The 20,749-nt window shown below is 48.7% G+C and overlaps 1 protein-coding gene across 1 annotated transcript in view; it reads right to left on the reverse strand.

Annotated features, from left to right (window-relative positions):
• Window positions 1-20,749, reverse strand: part of MYOCD (myocardin) — a gene marked incomplete at its 5' end in the record, with an annotated part of 115,474 nt that overhangs the window by 14,337 nt on the left and 80,388 nt on the right. The window contains 3 exons of the mRNA XM_082492149.1: window positions 2,038-2,113; window positions 6,661-6,716; window positions 11,771-11,836. Coding sequence (XP_082348275.1) covers window positions 2,038-2,113; window positions 6,661-6,716; window positions 11,771-11,836 — 198 coding nt within the window. The remainder of the gene's footprint in view (window positions 1-2,037; window positions 2,114-6,660; window positions 6,717-11,770; window positions 11,837-20,749) is intronic.

Here is a 20,749-nt window from a genome sequence, read left to right on the forward strand (position 1 = left end):
TAGACGGGGCTGGTGGGGTTTGGGACATGGGTCCTCCTCTGAGCCTTAGGTCCAGTTTCTCCATTCCCAAGTAGGAGCCTCTGTTTACTAGCCTAGGCTTGCAAACCCAGCCTGCAGCTGGAACATCCTCTCCAAGGCCCGGGAATGATCTGCAATGGAAACCTCATTAACAAACTGTGACTAACATGAGGGCCAAAGTGGATTCTGGCTCCCACCTGCCAGGAACCCATTGGCCCTTGTGTTCCCTACTTCTGGGGAACAGCTGGAGAAAAGAACCATTAACAGTGTTTGACAACTGGTGTAGATACCTTACACTGGAAGATCAAAAGCTGTCTTTGAGAGTGGACATTTGGAAGTGTCATGACTTCAATGCTCCAGGCCTTCAGGGAAAAAACAAGCTGGTGGAGAGGAGCATAACAAAGGCATCTAGATCTGGAAGCCACAGCCCCACCAAACTCAGCTGAGAAGTTCCAATTATTGAGTGGTTACAGAAGTGTGGCCAATTATAATAGAAAGTGGTGGTTTCCCAAATAAATGTGATCTGGCTCCTCGGGTGGCACAGGAGTGAGAAGTGAAGGAGTGGGATCCTAAACTAGACCATCTCTATGCTCTCGGAGGTCTAAAGTAAGAAAGATTGCATCTGGCTTGTGCTGTCTTCAAAGACTGGACACTATTCTAGAAGAGGTACTGTAGGCAACACAAGTTACAGGGCTTGACACCAGGGAAAAATGCTCTGCAGGAGGTCAGGAGAGCTGGCCTAGGATCACTGCTGGCCTCAGACTATATAGGGTAGTGAACACACATAAGTTCTTTGAGGTGAACAGTAACAGAAGGTGTGCCTGGAAGGTATTTAGATGATAGAAGGTGGCCAATTTCAATCATCTCTAGGGCTTGTTATGAACTAAATGGACATATAAGTCCATGATACACCAGGGCACACCTCCATGAAATGCAGAGCACGATGGGCAGAGGTGTGAGCAGGGCTCTGGCTGAGACGCGTGTGTCGGGCAGCACAGCCAGCTTGTTCAACGTGCAGCCACGCAGCTCTGCCTCTCCTCCAGCTGTGTCTCACTGGCCCTGTCCATGCCTGGTGACTGCAGCTGCCTCCACATCTGGTTTACAGCCCTTGGGCCCCAACTCCAGTCCATATTGCTTTTACTATTTAACCTAAGGTAACTTTCCACCTGTTAAACGGGCAATGGTGCTGGCTCATTTTAGGGATGGAGACCCAAATGGAAAAAGAAATATGGACTTCATCCGTGCTGAGAACAGAGGCCAGCATTTACAGTTGCCAGAGAGTGATCTGCTTCTTCCAGGGGACTGACAGGACTCAAGGAGAGAGGCTGCACATCCTCCCTGTCTCTAAGGAGCTTGTTATCTCTGGAGATAACGAGGGACACCACAGTGTTCTGCTGTCTGTGATGGGATGCAGCGGAGCCGTGCCAGCTCTTTGGCTGGGAGGGAATACCAGGATGGGAGAGGGGAGAGCTGCTGTGGCTCACAGACTGATAGCAGGGCTCACCCTTTTCATATGGCTGTGCTTGGGTCCTTACTGTGTTGCCATGAATTGTCACATAAAATATCCAGAATTAAGGAAAAACAAAAGATGTCTAGCTTTAGGAGGGTATTGCAACCACCTGCTACAGGGATTTCAGTGCCCTGGACAACAAATCCCCCGGGTGTGCTTTTCATGAGGATCAAACCATGGCACTTCTGTCTAACAGAGTCCTCTCACAGCTGTTCTTTGCCCCACTGTCCTCTAGAGCATCTTCTACTGGTCCCTGTCAGAGATGGGACAAAGATTAGATGGCCTTGGGTCTGCTTCTGTCAGGGAAAAAATGTGTGTCCTGCCTCCTGAAGACCAGGTCAGGACTGAATTCCATACAATGTGTCCCATTTGAATCTGCCTCTCATGAGCAGCTGGGGCAGATTTAACCATGATGAGAGTCCTGAAGGGAATCAGAGTGGAGCAGGAGAGACGTGAGTCACAAGGCAGGAGACACAAGGAGTATGTGGGAGAAGCTCAGGCAGTCTTACCTTGTAAAATGTGCATATTAACCAGGTCTGATCGCTCAGGCCTGCTTCTGATCTTGTGCTTGAGATAATCTTCAGTCTGCAGAACACAAATGCAGAATGTTACCTGTCTGGAGCAGCAATAAGGTACAGAGAGCATCTGCCCCTATGCCATCCCATGGTTCTTTTGGATTTGTTACAAGCTGGGTTGAGTGAGCTCCTAAATGGCTTTTTTTTTTCTTTTCTTTTCACTCAGACACTGCTTTGTTCTTGGACAGTTGTTTTTCAGAAAGGGAACAATGTGCATGGAGCTGCTGACTGCTTACTATCCCTGCTCCTAAGCTGTGTCGTTTCCAATTTCCCTAGGGATTCTGATGCCTGAAGTACTACGAGAGCTTATGGGAAGGATGAGAGCTATTCACCGGGAGTGGTGGATCTGCTCCTAGCTTAGCCTATTATGTCACCTTTTAGAGCTGCAGCTCCAGAGTGTACTTTAGCAATGGCTTCTGTGGGAAGCCTGGCACTCTGGGGTGAGATATAAGGCTGAGCAAGTCATGAAGATACCCAGAATCTCTTCCCAGCTCAGCCAGTCCTGCAGTCCTGCAGCTCCTAGGCTTTGTGGTTCCTCACCCCAGTTATGATGTGGGGTTGGGAAAACCCACTTCGCAGATCACTGCAGCTGAGCTTGTGATGAACATGGTCCTGGAGCCTTCTGCCAGCTTCCTCATGGCTTTAGGAACAGAAAGGCATGCGGAGATACAATAACGCCTTCCACTAGGGCCAAGAAAGTCAGTGTTGAGGGCAGCTGACCTCAAGAATACAAATATAAGCTTATCCCCTGGTGAAGAAAAGCTAGAGCATGGCTTGGACAAATTATTAGCTGTTTGCTAAGCTGAGATGCAAGAAGAAATAGTACAAAAAATGTACATAGTTCATAGTACATAGCTTAAGGTTAAGCTCTTAAGGATAAATATAAAAGAATAGCACAAGCAGCTGGAGCAAAACTGGAAAACCCACAGTACAAAGTGTACAGGATCATGAGAAAAAGATTTTATAAGCACTTCTGTAGCCAGGAGAAGGCAGTGGAAAGTGCTGCCTGTGTTCCATAAACAGGAGAAATAATTGTGGACGCTGCTGAGATGGCTACAGGATTTAATGCCTTTTTAAACCATCTTCACTAAAAAGATAAATGGCTATTATCAATCAGACGACTAAGCCAAGAACCTTCAGCAACAAAAGAGAAGAAGCTCCAGTTACCAGGTTGGAGAACAGGTTGGAGAATACTCAGATGAGTTAAATGTTCCCAAACAGTTTGAGATACACAAGGCTAGAGTAATAGCAACTATCTGTGGGTCTCCAGAAAACTGGGCAAGGGAGAACATTATTTCTTGTGCTAAAAGAGATGGAGAGAAGAAACCAGGAAATTATAAACCGGTCAGGACCAAGTAATCAAACAATCTATATAAATGGATTTTGAAGATAGCAAGGAGTTACTCAAGGAGAGTAACAGCCAGGATGGATTCACGAACAAACCACATCACACCAACCTAATTTCCTTCTATGGAGAGATGACAGATTTCTGTTACAGGAATAAACAACGAATGTCATGTAGCTTGAATTTAAGCATGTTTTGACATTATCTCACATGACTTTCTCCTATGCAAGCCAGAGAAATTTGGTCTGGATAAGACTAACATAAAAAAGGAGCATAGCTGTGGGTCACCAGAGGAATTAGGAATGGCTCACAGTTTAAACAGAAGAATATATCAAATCATGTTACACATCAATTTTTCCTACTAGTCAATATATTCATTAATGCCTTGGATGACAGAAGACATACTCCTTAACTCTGAATCACTCAAGGCTAACAGATTACAGTGCAATATAATTTGGAGTAATTGAAGAAATTATCTGAAATGCTTTTGATACAATTTAAAGGACATTTGGAAAGGACCTCATTCAGGTCACTGTTAGCCACAGCTAAACCAGCTGATTAAACACAGGGGTGGGTGAAGATTTAATCCACCAGAGATGCTTCTGTAGTGGTCACTGGACAGTGGCCTTAGGCAGAAATTAGTTACTGTATAAATAGAGAAAAAAATATAAAAAGGTCTAGAGAATCTAGTGATCAGCAACTGAACCACATCCCCAGAGCAGCAGGCAGCTTTCTAGAAGACACAGTGAAGAGTGTCAGATGGACCCTAGGAATAGCAAGGCCCCATTCTGTGTCCTGCATCTGAACAGGTCCATGGTAAGAGCCTGGAGGAGAGCTACAGAATTCGTTACTGAGCCAGAGAGGGGATCAATGAGGAGAGGCTGAAGGGAGAGGAGGTGGTCAGTCCAGAGGTGAGGGAAACAGGATGCAAAATACTTTTTAAAAGCATTACAAGAAAAAAATATAAAGAGTTCTGTATATGCTTGCACATAGGAGAAAAAGTGATGGGCTTAAACCACCACAGAAAAGCTTGGGCTGGGAATCAGAGGACACTTGCTAACAACACAGGTTAGAGAGCACTGCAGCAGGTTGCTGGGGGTGGGATGTCTGTTGGTGGTCACACATCTGTCAGGAATGACCCAGATGGGGCTTTTCTCCTCGGGGGCAGAGGCACACTGGCTGTCCTCTGCACTCCCTCCCTGCCACGCGTGCTGGGCTGCTGGGAACAAGCACTAAAGCCCTGCTGAGCCACACTGCCTCAGAAAAGTCAGCCTGCTCTCTGTCCTCCAATCCAGCAATCTATTACAGGACATTGACTTCAAAGTCTGCTGCACTGGCCTGTTGCCAGCCTCTAACATAGCGAGTGACAAGTTTAAACAAATAATAGACATTTTATTTACTGAAGTCTTTACAATTTTTTGCCCTTCCCCCCATATTTCTTCCCCAGCTTATTTTCACCAACAGAATCCCTTGTTTGGACCACGTGTAGGTTTGCCTGGTTCCTGTGCCAGCTCAGAGCAAGCTGGTGTCTGCACCTGAATGCAGTTAAAGTCACCCGATGTATTTCCAGCTAACTCTCAGATCGGGTCCTGACTTGGACTAAGCTTGCATTGCTGTCCTACAGATGTGGCATTGTTCGTGTTGAACCCAGCCTTAGCCTGGCTTTCTGCTGTGATTTCTGTTCCTTTTGACCTTTGCTGTTTATAAGTTGCATTTGTGTCACTGGGGTGCAAATCCTGGAGAAAGAACTCAGATGTGTTTGGTTTTTTTAGCGTCAACTGAAGCAGAAGAGCTTTCAAAACACATGAAAGTGGTTATTGTTATCTGCTTTCTGTTTGCAGAACATCAGTTTGGAGGAATATCAGCTAAACAACAAATGCCATTGAGTAATTATCCAGAAACAGCTGCTGCTCCTTCCCTGTCAGAGCTTTAAGCAGGGCATCCTTGCAAAGGAGTATGTTTGTTATGTTCTGTGCTCATTAGTGTCTTTGTTAGCATGCTCTAAAAATGCATGCAGTTTGGGATAGACTAGACCATCCTTCCCTTTTCCCCAGGCAACTAGCCAGTGAAAGTCTTTGAAGAGAAAGACAGAGACGCAAATGTATACTTAAACTGTAAAATATATGACACTTCAAGGATACTTTGGATTGCTTGAAATTTTGTAAGCATACTAATTTTTCAGAGTCATATTATGTTTCTTGTGCTAGTCGTTTGTTACCACAGGAGACTCAGGGCAAGTGATTTGGAGTGTGTTTAAGTTCAGAAGAGCACTTCTCCACATTTCACAATCATTCTTCCTTGCAAGGCTACTTTTCCACGTGACTGCAAGCACGTTTTGTAGATTAATGGTACAAGCTGTTGTGTTCAAGCAAAACCTGCATGACCGATTTTTCCTTTTTCTGTGGACATCAGCTTGGTCAAGGCTGGATGGCAGGAGCTTGGAAAACCAGTGTGATTTCCCAAAAAGTGATCGCATCACAGAGTTGTGATCTTTTCTGGAAATGGCTACTTATCTTATCTCTGCCTTCAGCAATATTTAGGGAAGCCTGAATGCAGTTAGATAATGGGGCTGGTGGAAGCCTGGCCCACTTAGCCCCTTGGACGCTGTGTGCCCTAATGGCCAAGCTGCACTGCTGAGCTAAAAGCCAGGCTCTCCTCTGATGACAAGTGTGAGCTCCCTGGGGACAGGTGACAAAGGCATCTGTATTCCTCCTGCACACTTCCTAAATAGTTAGGCTCCATAGGTCCTGTTTGCTGCTGGCCCTGCTCTAACCCCACTGACTGGAGCAGGAGTGGAGAGGAGCCAGCACAGCGAGGAGCGGGCTGTGGTCCTGGGCTGGAGAGGAAAACGGCACTTCACCTGCTTGGACATTTACTGGAAAGGCTGCCAAAGCCATGCTGAACTACACCCTGGCCACTACCTCCTGTAAAACCCAGGGGTTGTTGTGAAACCCCATAGCTCAGGGCACAGATGGCCCCTCTGCCCTTTTAAACCTCCCCTTCTCGGGAAGGGTGCTCCAGAGCATTTGTGAACCCTGGCTTGGCCCCACTGTATCTGGAAGCAAGGGAGAGGTCCTGACCCTCACCCTTGGCCACAGGGCCTGGATGGAGGATGCCAGAGGAGGGGACAGTGGTGGAAGGTGCTTTCAAACCCCGCAACGCATGCAAAGCGAGCCCACGTGTTGCCTCATTGGGATGGCTGCAGGAGTTACCTTGGCTCGCTCCAGACTTTTTCGTTGTTCATGGAATGCAGATGGGCTTTTCAGTGCTGCAACAGGAAAGAAAGAGGAGCAGTCAGCACAGGAGCGGAAGCAAGCAGCCACCAGGATATTCAGCAACAGCATTTTAATGAGTGCTATAAAAATAGCAACACAAACTAGCTGTTCTCTTTATTGCGCTGACTAAAAATAACTCAGGAAAGCTCTGGGAAATCCCATGCTCTCGGCCAGTCCATGGCAAGAGAGCAGGGGGGACAAAGAGCATGGGGAGCGCAGGAGGCACATGGGCAGGGAGGGGGTGCAAGGCTTTGAAATGTAGTGCTCTGTGGGACATGTCAGAGAGCAGATGTGGCTTTTCCCTGGATTGCTCCCTGCAGGTCGTGGAAGGCACCACAGCTCCACGAGACAGATCTGGGAAGAGCAACAACCTGAGAGAAGACATCACCTGCAAGTAAAACCTGCAGGTGACTGGGGCTTGAGGCCAGCAGGGAAACTGAAAAGACCTGCCTTGCCTCTTGGGGCCATGTGGGTGCAGCCTCCAGACAAGATATTTCAAGGCAAGACCCCAAAGCTGTGGTCCTTTGTCCATCTTCCATTGCTGACTACGCCTCCATCTCCTTTAGGTTCCCTCTCACTGGGCATTTGTCCTGTCCCCTGCCCAGAAGCATCTGTGTGAGATGGGGCCTCCCTGAGCAGCTGCCCGGCCAGCTACCAGGCAGCAGATCATGCTTCCAGCATCTCCTGACACCAAGGAGGATTAGCCCAGAGGGGCTCCTGAAGGAAAGCCAATAATCCCTGTCCCATGGAGCAGTCTGTACTGGAGTCATGGAGGACCTTGCACACTTCCTTGTTTACTCTGATACAGTAGAAATTGGAGCAGAATTTGCACAGTGAAGGGGTTAATATTTCTCAGATCCTGCAAAAATTCTTTTCTGGCTGCGTAAGCAAGCAAAATTAACTGTTCCCATTGGGATGGGGAAGGGGAAGGTGTCCCGACCCACAAAAACAGTCTGCTACAACTTTTTTGTTTGGCAACAGGAATTCCATCTTCTGAGTGGGATCAAATAAGGACAGAAATTATTTTCACAGAGGACATGTTATCCTCCATAAGTCTAGAGGAGGATGAAGAGAAGACTGGGAGCAGCCAGAAAATATCTGGGGGCTCTCTGAATTGGCTTTTGGTAGGCAACACCCAGAGCAACCCCCTAACCTCCAGTGAATCACAGTAAAACACAGAAGGCATGTTCCTGCTCCTAACATTGGGAAAGCGGACATACAGACAAGCTAGCATTACTGTGCCGTGCTCCGGTGAGCAGCCGTGAGGACTTGTGGCAGCTGGTTTAATCAGAAGCAAAATAAAATGGTGCACACGAGACAATGAAGTTAGCAAGAGAGATGACTTCTACAGCCCTGCTCACTGTGAAGTACTGACATTGGGAGTGTGCTATGGGCATTGACCAAACGTTGTGCTATTCAAGAGGAAAATGTTGCAGAATTTAGTCATTTACCAAGATTTTTGGAGGAATTATGTGGATGCTGCAGCTTGTATTAGTCTGCAAAACAAATAAAGACATCACTAGCACTGGTTATTCAGACAACTTGTCAGGGGATGACATGTCAGCTTGAAATGGCTGAGGGTCTGGAGGCATCAGGGCAGAGCTGCTGTGCTTGGTGTTGGTAATCTTGGAACTATTGCCTCTAAGGTTTGAATTAGAGGATGGGGTGGTGGCTGCATACAGCAAGAAGGTCTTTACTTCAAGCGCATCTGTTTCTGCAGCCCATCACAGTAGGGGGAACCTTGCCTGAAGGGATCGTTGGTCCTGCAAGCTGCCTCCCCCTGCTTTTGGGTGGGTGAGCAGGATCTGGCTGGGGTGCAGGGCAGGCATCTGTGCAGGTCTAGAGGAAGGGTTTATCCATGCTCAGCCCTACAGCCTGCCTTTCTGCAAGTGACCCCACATGCTCTTGATTTAAAATGCTTTTGCTGGGTCTGTACCAGTGTCACTAGGAAAATAAAACGACATGTGTTGTTGCATGAACTGGAAACTTCCTGCTCAGTGAGCATGAAGAATGGGCGGGATCTGCTGTCACCTGCACTCCTGTGCATCAGGATGGCTGTGTCTCTCTGAACCCGGACCTCCCCTTGCTTTCAGAGGACCCTCCATACACAGAGTCATGGGGCTGAAGGGACCCACAGGCTGCCCTTGCCTACCAGTCTGCGCCTGTCTTTATCTGTAGACATTTTTTCAGTAGTATTGATTGTTTTGCTAGCCAGTTATTTAATTTACAACGTGAAAACATCTGACAATCAAAGTCCAGCTTTGAACCTGAAGTCTTGTGCAATGCTACTGCCTTTTGCTCCTGAGCATCCTTCTTTAGGCAGTTTCCTGCCTTCTGCAGATGAGAGGGCCATCTGAAGGTTTTGTATTTCTTAGAGGAACATCCAATGGAGTGTGAACAGAGCTCAGGTATGCAATGGCATTAATCTTTTTCAGTCAACCCAAACACAGACTGGGCTTTGGTAAGGATATTCATCTCACTGTGCTATGCTTGAGTAACGCTGACACTTTTCCCTGCGTTACCCTCATGGATACCAAAAAACTGCCAGCTTCCTAGGATTTACTCCAATGTTCCACGCTTACTGTGCTATAACTGCACTGCTGAATAGCTCATCAGGCTCTGCATATAGTCATCAACTTCCCTTCCTACAAGGATTTCTACAAGCCCTCAAAGCTTTTATCCAAAGCTGTTCTGTTACTCTGACCTTCCATCTCTCTTTCTGGTCTCTGTATAAAATGGATCAGTTAGAAAAACAAAGTTTCTCTGGCCTGGGATTATATCAGCATAAAACGTATGCAATGGGTTGAAAACAATCCTTGTGCAAAATCTGATGTGCAATGTGAGATCAAGTGCATGCTCCAAGCCTGGTACCAAACCTGACCCTCACCGTGGAGACCAGCGATGCCCATCTTTTCTCTTTCCAGAAGGGCAATTCTCAACCAGTGTGGGTTACAGCCATATGGGTTCATTTCTTGCCCTCCTGCAATGCATGTGAACTGAGATCCTGTCCCGGTGCACCTCCTAGAGCCCACCTCACCTGCTGGTCCTCAGAGCCAATAGGGCATGGAAGATATGGTTAAACACAGACTTGCTTTTCATAAGGAATGACTGCACATGCTCAAGCTGGCTGGGGCTCCCATGTATTAAATGCTAACATCTAACAATTCCTCCTGAGGTCAAATTCAGCAGTTAAATTCTGCACATTTGTTTTTATAATGGCAAAAGTGCCTTTTCTTCTATTCCTTCCCATGAGTGAACTGTGCTCAAGCTTCCCAAAATGGCCTTCTTGGACAGAAACCAGACTGCAATATGTCAGCCTAGAAGCTGGGAGTGCAAAGAAGCCATAAGTAACAGGAGAATACCCTTCAGTTCCCATCAAATAAATTGGGCCTAATACGTGGTCTGCAATGTGTAAGGTTTTAAACATTCGGTGCCATTTGTAAAAGTGCAGTCCCATGCACTGGGCGCTGCAGGGTCCAGTTGGCACTACTGCTCCATATGTGTACAACGGGGTGTCCTGCACCTTGTCTGAGGGTGCCCACTTTTACGGAGTGGACTTAGCAGTTCAGGAGACTTTAGACATGTTTTTGGCCACTGACTGTATTGCCAGTGCTTGCAATACTATAACATATGTCTCAATATCTTGCTTAAAGCTCCAACTCCTGGAGTCCTGTGATGAAAATGCCTGCCCTTTGCTGGCAGGCAGCACAAAATCTCAACACTTAAAGAAATAAACAGAAGAAAAATGAAAAGAACCTGCATTTATCAGTCTTAAAACCATGGGATCATTTTGACATTCATGATTTTTGTCATCCTGCTCAAGTTTTCTTAATGCTTGATGCTGGCAATACTGTACTGAGAAGGCGTCTGTTGCTGTCAACCTTGACACAATCCTTTCGGAAGGCAGCTGCATGAGAAAGGCAGAAGGATGGGCAGGGTGCAGCAAGCAGTGCTATAGCCATGCTCTTAGAAAGTTGTTGTTCTGCTGTTTAGGCAAGAGCTCCGTCACAGTCTTCAAGGTTAGCCAGAAGAGGCAAATGTGACATAGCTTTTGGAAAGTTGTGATCTTAGCAGTGAACCCAAGGGGCCCTTGATGAGACAGAAAGGATGATCCTCTACCTGGGTCCCAGATAATCACAGATTCATGCACATGGAGCCTGAGCTAGGTCAGGATGGAGTTATCCCTCCAGCAGAGCTGAGCTCCCAATGTCTGCGTTAGTGCTACAGGTTTCATGATGCACCTGCAGGTGCAGAAGGGGATCATTTTCATTCACTTACTCTTTGGGCTCAGCAACTTTCTGATGCTGAATGATTACATGACAACACTGGCCTGGAGCTCGTCCTTCAGGCTTGAATGCCAGGTTAGCAAAGATGAATGTGGTCAGAGAGGGGAAAGCACAGACATCATTCATCAGTCTGCAGCAGACAGGCCCAGGTGGGGTTTCACTGGCCTCAGTGGGGTTCCGCTGACAGTTCTGCCCTGTGGGGTCCTGGCTGTGCACTGGCACAGATCTGGATATGCCTCACTCATCCAGGGGCTGCCCTCCACACTGGGGCCAAGGCTGTTACCCACTGCTTCCTTCTTCCACAGCCTCCTGGAGTGGACCCTCTCCACCTCTTCCTACTTCTCTGGGTCTGATCCTGCCTGGCTTTTACAGGAGGACATGAGACTCTCTGCCCTTGCCTACGTGAATAGCTTAGTGAGTCTTCTGCTTGGAGCTAGATATGCTTGTCCTGCTACAGTGACCTCTGGGACAGGGATCTGTGTAGCTGAATTTTGGGATGGTGTAGGCTAAGCATCTTTCCTGACTTCACTTTGAGCAGCAGCATTATAGTCTGTGTGGCAAATGCTGGGCACCGTTGTACAGCACCAGGGACCATAATGTATCTACAGGGCAGGAAGCAAAATCCTCCCTGGTAGCGATCTGCTCAGAGCTGAGTGGTTCTGAGCAGGCAGCTGGTGCCACACAGTGCCCCAGTAGTGCCCCAGCTGAACACAGCCCCTCTGAGCCCAGAGCGGGTGAAAAAGGCAGAAAAAGATACTCACGTGGCATGATGCCTTGGTCTGCCAGCTGCTCACGGGTCCTTCTCTGCTGAAGCCGTAGCTGTAAAACTGTGAGAGAGAGAGTGTCAGGAAAAGCTGCAGGATTTTACTGAGGTACTAATACATACATCTGTCAGGGACAATGTGTGCGGGGGTCTGTGTGGCACAGAGGTCTGGTGCTGATGCCTGCTGCTCCTGGGCCAGCCTTGGTGCAGCAGAGCGCTCCAAGCCAAGGAGGACTGCCAGGGAGGAGCTGAACAGCCTGCACCCACCCGGTCCTCACTTTTGTGGACAGATGAGCAGAGCAGGGCCACTCCTGGTGCAGGCAGTACTCTAGTGCCTGGGACAGACTGGTCCCTGCCCGGCACCTGTAGTAGCAGCCTCAGGTGGCCATGGCTTCAGCTCAGATAGTTGCTTAGCTCTGAACTGTGAAGCTGGGAGGTCCTCCCTCGTCCCAGCACTGTGGGTTGTGTAGAGCTTTCCAACACCATGACCCTCCTGAGGGTCTGGCAGCAAATTTCCAGCCCTGTAAGGCTCGTCACTGAATGCAGGTATGCTTACTGTACCAAGGGGGATGTAGATAATGTGGTGAGGGGAGATTAGTGCCATCTCTGTATGAACCTAGTGCTCCAAGGACCTGCAATCTCCAGTATACCTTCCTTTTGGAAACAATGAACTGGCAGAGGGTCACTAAGTGGCTTAGCAGCATGGCCTCAGCTACAGAGCAGCGATTAGGCATCTAACAAAAAGCACCTCTCACTATTTACAGCATGCACTGACAACACACCATACACCTGCAGCCTGTCTTGTGCAAGGCTACAGACCTCTACATGGCCCCGGACCGCACAAGTTAGTTCATCTCATCACTCAGGTAACCCTGCCTGTACTCTGAGTTAGTAACATGTTCTACACCTTTGTTTTTGAAAATTTGTCTTCAAGAAGATAGGCACTTGTATCACAAGGTAAAACACAGAAGTAATTTCCATATTTTCCTGCCGGACACTCAGTACAGCTTGCCACGAGGACATATATCTTTCAGCAGTCACAGTATAACTGCACACATATCCCCTGCCTACCAGCACAGCTCCAGACTCATCCCCTCAGCTGCCCTGAGAGAGATGGTATTGGAAGGGGAAGTGAGGGAAGAACAGCTTTTTTTGTCCTGGGGAGCAATCTGCGGAGCTCTGCCAACAGCTTATATCTACAATGCAGCTTCCCTGGGATGTGGGATGGAGCTGAATAATAATCCCTTCCAGAGGAGTCCCCAAAGCACAAGGCTCCCTGAGATGCCATTGCTTGTGACTTTTTTATGTCCTCTGTACAAACCATGTTGCACATTCAGAGCAAACATTTAGTGAGGGCCTCATGTGGGACAATGATCTCCTGCCAAATTCCAGCTCTTCTTAGGACTCCAAAGATAGAATATTGCTGTGAGGGAAAAATGTAGCCTTCAGTACCTGGTAAAGTCTGCATGCGTGGTGTTCCCCTCATGCCAGAGTGAAGCTGGTGACTGGAAGTCCCTGGCTGCCAGGGAAGTCTGTAGCTCTCCACAATGTAAATGTTGGTTCTGCCCCTGGACACAGATTTAGACCCTTGCACTCTATGTATCTACATCAGACCCAGTTATCTGCATCCCCTTTTCAGGAGTCATCCCCCTCAGGGAACCTCAAAATCAAATTAGGCAGTCCATGCTTTAGGAACGCCTGTCTTTCCTCCTTGACTATAGAGACAGTTTAATGGTAACCAGCTCGTGGTAGGTATCTTGCACAGAGTGAGGTGGACCCCAGTTTCTCTGTGTAGAACCTTCCCTGTGACTGGTCACAATATTGAAGAACCATGCAGACCGTTGCACTTTCCCTGAGGAACAGATGTATATTTATGGAACAGGTGAGCTAAGGGAGGTTGGAGACTGTCCCAGAATGAAGAAGCTTTGTAGCACACCCAGGAATGGTTCTTGACTCTCCTAGGTCCTGGTCCAGTGTCCCAGGCATTAGAGCATCTTGCCTTAACCTAAATTTACACACAACATCCCATCATCAAACAGGAATCAGAGATAGCAAAGACTTGTAGAGTCACACACAACACCCTGCCAAGGACACAACAGTCCTCCCCACCTAGCTGTGAAATATCCCCAGCAGGGATGCTCTATCACTTCCCTTTGCAGCTCCCACACATGCCAAATTATTTGCACCATTTCAGTCCGACGTCCGACACAGCCAGGCCAAGTGATACACCACATCCACATGAACAAGGGGGACGCTATCAATCAGATGACTATGCATTCAAAGCCCACATTCTCTGCTTCTTCTGCTTATGTCAGAGCCCTTCCTAGCAGACAAATAATTTAACAGCCTCGGGATGCAGTCAGCCGTCAGGCAGGCCTGTTTAGAGAAAAAGATGTTACAAATTCCCTTGAAGCAGAGCTTGGAAGGTGATGATGATTTCCAGTTGCATCTGCCTTGATAAAAGAAGTGCTGAAAACGTGTAGGTTTCACTGTCATAGCTCTCCCTTTGCTTGGATGCAGGAGCAGCAATCAGGACCCCAAATTCCCCAGATCCTACTGCCTCCCAGCAAACAGTGCACAATCCAGGGGAGCCTGCCCTACCGTGGCTGGTCCATGCTCCAGCTAACAGCTTCTCCTTTGTCTCCTGCGCTAAGTACTGCTGATAGACCATCACAGAGGGGACCTGATATTACTTAATGATAATTTTGTGCAGGGAGAAAAGGTGTCCAAATTGTTTTTCATGCTGACAGGCATGAAGACTATAACCCAGCGGTGACATGAGCTGTTCTGAGCGTGAGAGCTAAGCTCCTCCATGGGTGAGTGGCTACCGGCAGGCCATGCAACCTCCCTCAGACACCAGACACATGGTTCATCTTGTGCCATGCTGAGCTTACAAACTTCCTGGGCCATGCTGAGCTTACATCTTCCTGGCCCATTCTTAAGACACAGGGCAAAGAGGAAAAGTTTATCCAGCCTTGTCTGTTCAGGGCAAGCTCTCAGAAAATGTGAGGACAGGCACGTGCAAATGCTGGCTGTTTCCAGGAGCAGCCCAAGCTCAGTGGCTGAAGCAGTGGTTTCAGCCACTGAATATTCATCAGGTCTGGACCGCCTCATGCAGTAGGATGCATGCCTTGACTCCCAGATATCGTCTCTATGAACTTCCAAATCCTGTTGCAAACCATTTGAAGAAACGTAGCTGTGGACAGTGTCAGATAGTAAGACGGACCATCCCTGCAGGAAGAGGTAAAGCAGCCACTACTTTTGGCAGTCTCTGAGTCAGTGCTGCAGCCTGCAGCTCAGCGGATGCCAGCTTAAGGCTTGCACCTTTCCCTTAAAACCAGCAATGCGTTGGAGGAGCCCCTGGCACCATCCAAACAACCACCACTTAGGTGTTTCTTGAAAGGGACTTGAAATCTGTTGAAGTTGTGTCTGACCCCAGCTGCATTCCTCTTCTCTTCCTTTACTGCCTGTCTGGAGGCCTGAGTTCTGAGTGCTGCTGGTGACTCACTTTGAGGATGCTGTCATCCACCATGTACGGGAATTATTTTTTTCTGGAATATTCTTATTTTTCAAGGAAAGTGCTTTGATAACACTTCAGAGTTTTATTAAAAAGAGTGATGGCTGGAATACCGCTGGTGAGAAAATCTTGGTCACGCAACCCCAGCATCCTTGTTTCTTGTTGCACCAGCTTGGATGGTGGGAAGACCTAGATGACCTTTCAAGGTCCCTTCCAACGCAAACCATTCTAAGTACCCCCAAGGGAGCAGTAATGCACACTGGTCACCCTGTGGTACCAAGCTGTGCTGGCCCCATCAGCTGCCATCAGCTGTGAGACAGCCTTGCTATCAGCAAACCTGCTCCCTCCTATGGCACACCATGATGAGAAATCCCTCCCTAGGTGATGCAAGGCATGTCAGAGCTATTACAGTGATTTTGCTCATGAACTTTTTCTGTTAGAAATAATCCTCTCTACTATGCTAGCACCAAGTCTCATTTAGTGATACAGCTTCCAGAAACATCCTCTGCAGTGGGACTGTGTCATCGGTGCAGTGAAGACCTCCTGGTCATAGCTAGCCCTGGTGGCCCAAGCTCTGAGCACTGACCATGACTCGCAGTCATGACTCATCCTCCTGCCTAGAAGTTGACCTCAGAGCCTTAGGAAGCTAAGAGGATAGCTTGGGCCTTGCCTAGCTAGGTGATGCACTGGAAAAGACATGTTCAAATCCTCCCTTCACCCCAGCAGCAGGCAGACCTGGCCTTCTGCTTCAGTCTGTGGGGGCACTTTGAGCCCAGTGCTCAACAGCTGGCCAGGATGGGACTTTTGTCACCTGTGTCAGAGCATCCCCAATTCTGAGGCATTGCCAAAGCACTCATAGGACCCTCCTGTCTTTGGGCAATTGGCTTTAACAGAACAGGGCACTGAGCAGCGCTGAGGCACATTGCCCAGGAAGGTGGGGAAATTGCTCTTCTCACAGGGTTCAGGACCAGGGCAGGCAAGCAAAGCCATGGCTGACCTGATAGTGTTGGTGATGGTCTGTCTTGGAGAAGGAGAGCCCATCCCTTCCCACCAACACTTATGTAGTGGCCAGAGCAGGTTGCCTGGAAACTCTGAGGCTGCACAAGGCTTTCTCAGCATTCAGCTCAGCCTCGCAGCTGAGACGAGCTGCCCAGGTGGAGCTGCAGGTCCATTGCTGCTTCTTGACTTCTGACCCAGCATCTGTCCCTGTCTCTTGGTGTGGGAATGACTGACACAGAGTCCCTACTGCTTCAGCTCTTCTTATGTAGTTTCTTACGTAGTTTCAGGTGAAATTCCAATAATTGGTGGTTTCCTCCTTGCCTGGGCTGTGCCAGCGCCTTCACTCCGGTTGGGAACCACATTCACAAACAGTGCAATTGCTGTGCTCTCACCTTCCACAGAAATAAGTCAACGCTGCTGCCAGATCTGATGGTTGGGCAGTTGCCTGCTGATCCCTGCACCTTGTGCTGCCTCCTGCACGAGCTGGTGCTCCTGGGCTGTGCAGTGAAGGGGACCAGCAGAAGCACCACGTTATGCAAGCTTGGCCCAAGTGCGTGACCATGATGGCAGTCAGCAGTTTGACAAACAACTGAAGTTGGCACTGCCACTAAAAAAAGCAGCATCAAGGCACTGTCCCCTCTGCCAGCCACCCCAGCAGCTCATTCCTGCCCTTTGTGGTCCAGAGTTGGGGTTTTAGGAACACGAGTGCAGCTGGATGGTGCAGAGGATGGGGACTGCTCTGCTGGGGCCAGGGAGGAGTTGGCAGCAAGTTGGGAATGGGGTGATGGGGAGGAGGGACTCCTGTTTTCAACAGCAGCAGCTTTGTTGCATGTCAAACAGCAGCTGAGCAAATGTGAAACGTGTTTGTCCACGGCCATGGCGTGTAGCAGAGGAACACAGTGACTCGCCCCTGCTCGCACACTGGCTGGCAGAAAACGGCCCTGCTTTGGACCCAGTGTCCCTTGAACGGCAGAACTGCTGCCTGATTTGGGACTGTCTTTACAGATGATATCTGAGGCTTTCTTGCATGAGCATGCCACGGGGAGAGAAGCTGCCCAGTGGGAGATACATGTGGGATCCTTTGATGGCCCCAAGGTCCCAGCAGGGCAGGAGCAGAGTTGGCACAGTGGCAGGGTACACTCGTGTTGCTTGTGTCCTTCTCGGGGCTTTGGCTGTTTCTTGAAGCTGCGTCAGGATCAGGAACCTGTATTCAAAGCAGGATGTCCAACTGGGCAGGGCAGCCAGGAGTAGTGGTGCTCCATCCTGACTGAGCAACAGGCTGACATCAAGCTCCTGATGTGGGGGCTGTACTTGGGTGAACCTGGAGTCACCCTGAAGTAGGTGACAAGCCAGCCAACCTTCACACCGGCAGGATGAAGAAATGGTCTAGCAGAGCATTGTAGGACCTGCTTTTCTGGAGCCCCTCCATGACTCTCAGCCCACCTACTCTGCTGATAGCCAGGTGCCACAAACTGATTTCTCTATAGCATCATGTCTCCAGGCCCGTGTTATCCTCTGACAACATGGCCTGTGTGGGACCTGCATGAGCAGAGATGAAGCTCAGCCAGCCACAACCCAGCTGAAAATGGCACCGCTCAGCCGGGACAGGCGTGGAAAGACGTCATCAGTCCTCTCCTGGCTGGGCACTGCCTCGGAGAGGGGCTTAGCCACACCAGGTTTACCTCTGCCTGTGATGCTCACCACTTCAGAGGTGGAAGCGTTTTACCTTCTAGGCAGATGTGCTACGAATTTGTGTGTTACCTGGGAGGCTGCACTGCACCAAAAATCTCATCTCCATTGGTGAGAACATCTCTAAAGCCACATCCAGGCTTGCAGGTGCCTTGGAAGAGACATCAGACCACACCTGGCAAGCAAGGAGCTCAGACCACCAAATGGGCACAAGTCACCACTAAAGAACAACCAGTTGTGAAATCCCTCTGAGGGCTGTGTCCACCATAATGTGCAACCCTGACCTCGTCCATGGTCCTGAGAACTGGCTGTCACCAGCCCTCCTTGGAGTCATCCCTTCAGCATCCCCGTGAGCAGCCTCATCATTCTCCTCAAGCACAGTGAGGTACATTTCACCCTGTGCTATAATGCATTCCTGACTGACAGAGAAACATAGGTCTGTTAGGTAAAACACCAAGATGCTGGAAAAACAACACCAAGCACAAACTGATCTACATCAAGGCAGTGTTTTACAAAAACTTTGCAAAATCACAAAACAGTGTCATCAGTTACAGAGAGGTTTGAATGCACACACCAATTGTGAACTGCATGAGTTCATGATCTGAGAGGAAACACATGCACATGCTTTATCTTTGGACACCGGGAAAATGAAAATAAAGGTTCTGCCAAAATGCCTGGCCTAGCACCCTACCAAGACCTACTCTCTTCTGCCTTTATTAACCTGCTGATTTTGGTCCAAATCCCTCTCTCCACCACAGGCAGACAGAACAAATTCCTCTCCCGTATCAGCCAGCTTCATTCAAGCCCTGCGTGTAAGCATGAATCCTTTCCTCTGTAGAGCCAGGCAAGTCTTCTCTGCACATTCACACCCATGTGTCCACAATTAGGCCTGGATATTACCCCATGCCAAGCAATGCAGAGCCATATTTAGAGTGTTAAACTTTCACTTCTCACCAATTATCTGAACTACCACTGATGTTATGCAGATGTTGGCTTTCTAAACTCGCTTTCCATATCGTTGGACAGAAAAGGTCAGAGTTAAGGTTAAGTCTGCATTTGCCAGCTTTGTTTGCTCTGTCCGATGACAACGCTTCTCCACTGCTGGAGTACGATTGGTTTGTATTCAAAGCAGGAGATCACTTCACATAAGTGATCGTCTCTGGGAAGAGTTAAATATGTTTCTGGAACAGCCCTTAGATGTCCTAGTTGATTTAGTGCAATCTCATTGATAATTGGAGCACATGGGATAGCATGGCAGGCTTGAAGAATCATCATTCCTGCAAAATTTGTCAGGATGACCTCAGATCAGTATATTTATCTTTGGCAAAACAGACAAAATAAACACGCACACAAATCCTCGAGGAAGGGGAGGGGGAACCTGAAGGTCTGTAGCATGTTGGTGATTTGATCTATCTCCTCTGGAGCAGTTCCTGGTGCCCTGCACTGGGGTAGCCACCATCTCTCCACACTGCACGGCTATGCTGGTCCTTCACTGTGGACCACTGGAGAGAGAAGAGTGCGAGAAAACACTGTGGGACTCAAGGGAGGATTGCTGGGCAATGTGTTATATGCCGCTGCCTCCAACAGATCAGCCTTTCCTGGAAAAACTCTATTTTTCTTGTCACTGATGCTGCCAGATGGAAGCAAGAGACTGGAAAGCTGACGCTCAAGCCACTCTAGGAGGGACACTAACATGCCATCATCTTCTAGTTGCCACCTCCTTGCCCCACTTTCTGCCTGCTGTGTGCCACAGAGATTAAAGGGTTTCTGGGATGAGGAAACAACAAGCAATACATCTCTAGCATCCATTAACACGCACATAGCTCTTTCAGCCGCTCAGTGTGTGCAGGCCATGGAGAGACAGCAAAAGTTGAGTGATTTAAGATTTACCTGAGCCCTCATTAACATTGGCCTGGAATCCTTCAAAAGGGATTCAGACTCGTCATGAGTCACGGAGCACAGCTAATCCCAAGCCTGGGGAGCAAGCGAAGCCGCACACCTGCCTGTGCAAGACCATTTCCAAAGCAACGGCACATCGTGAAGCGGGGCTCCTCGGGGCTTGGTGTTTCAGGGCCTGATCCTGCCAGGCTTGTCCTGCTCAAGCGACAGAGCTCTCTATGTAAACTGCTGTTGTCCGTTAGCACGTTACAGCCCCTGAGCCATGCAGAGGGATGTGGTGCAAGGTGGTGGGTTGTTGGAGACGTTCATCCCTCTGCCAGGCGAATGGAGGACAGTAAATCAGAGCGCTGCACCTCCTGCCATCCTTGTGGGGCTTTACAGCTACTCACATCTGCACACAGAGCAGAGACACCAGAGGAAACTCTGTCCCATAGAGACTTCGCACATAAAAGAGATTCGACCACTTCAACCATTAAATGTTAGCTTTTTCTCTCTATCCCCCACATTACTAAAAATCCAGCAGAAATTGAAAGCAGCATTATTGATTTATTTGTATTCCTCAGCATCCCTCTTTCCTCCCCGTGTCACAGACTGCGATGACCAGGGCTGTGCTGTGGCCGTGTCCCGCATTACCTGCAGCGGTCCCAGCAGTGGGGAGAGCGGGGTGCAGACGCGCGCTTGGGATTTTGGCAAGGCCCACTCAAACATAATAAACAGGCAGAGAAATATTGTCAAACGGGAAACCTTTCTTTCACCAGGCAATAGTGAGGGATGGCAGTTGTGGGAATAAGTCATGAACCAAAGAATGCCCCGCAAATTGACTGCCCTAGAAATGCTGAAAGGCACAAGAATTTATGGATGCAAAGACCCACA

The sequence above is a fragment of the Vanellus vanellus genome (genome assembly GCF_965231255.1).
Source record: "Vanellus vanellus genome assembly, chromosome: 17".
In the NCBI taxonomy this organism is placed as follows: Eukaryota; Metazoa; Chordata; class Aves; order Charadriiformes; family Charadriidae; genus Vanellus; species Vanellus vanellus.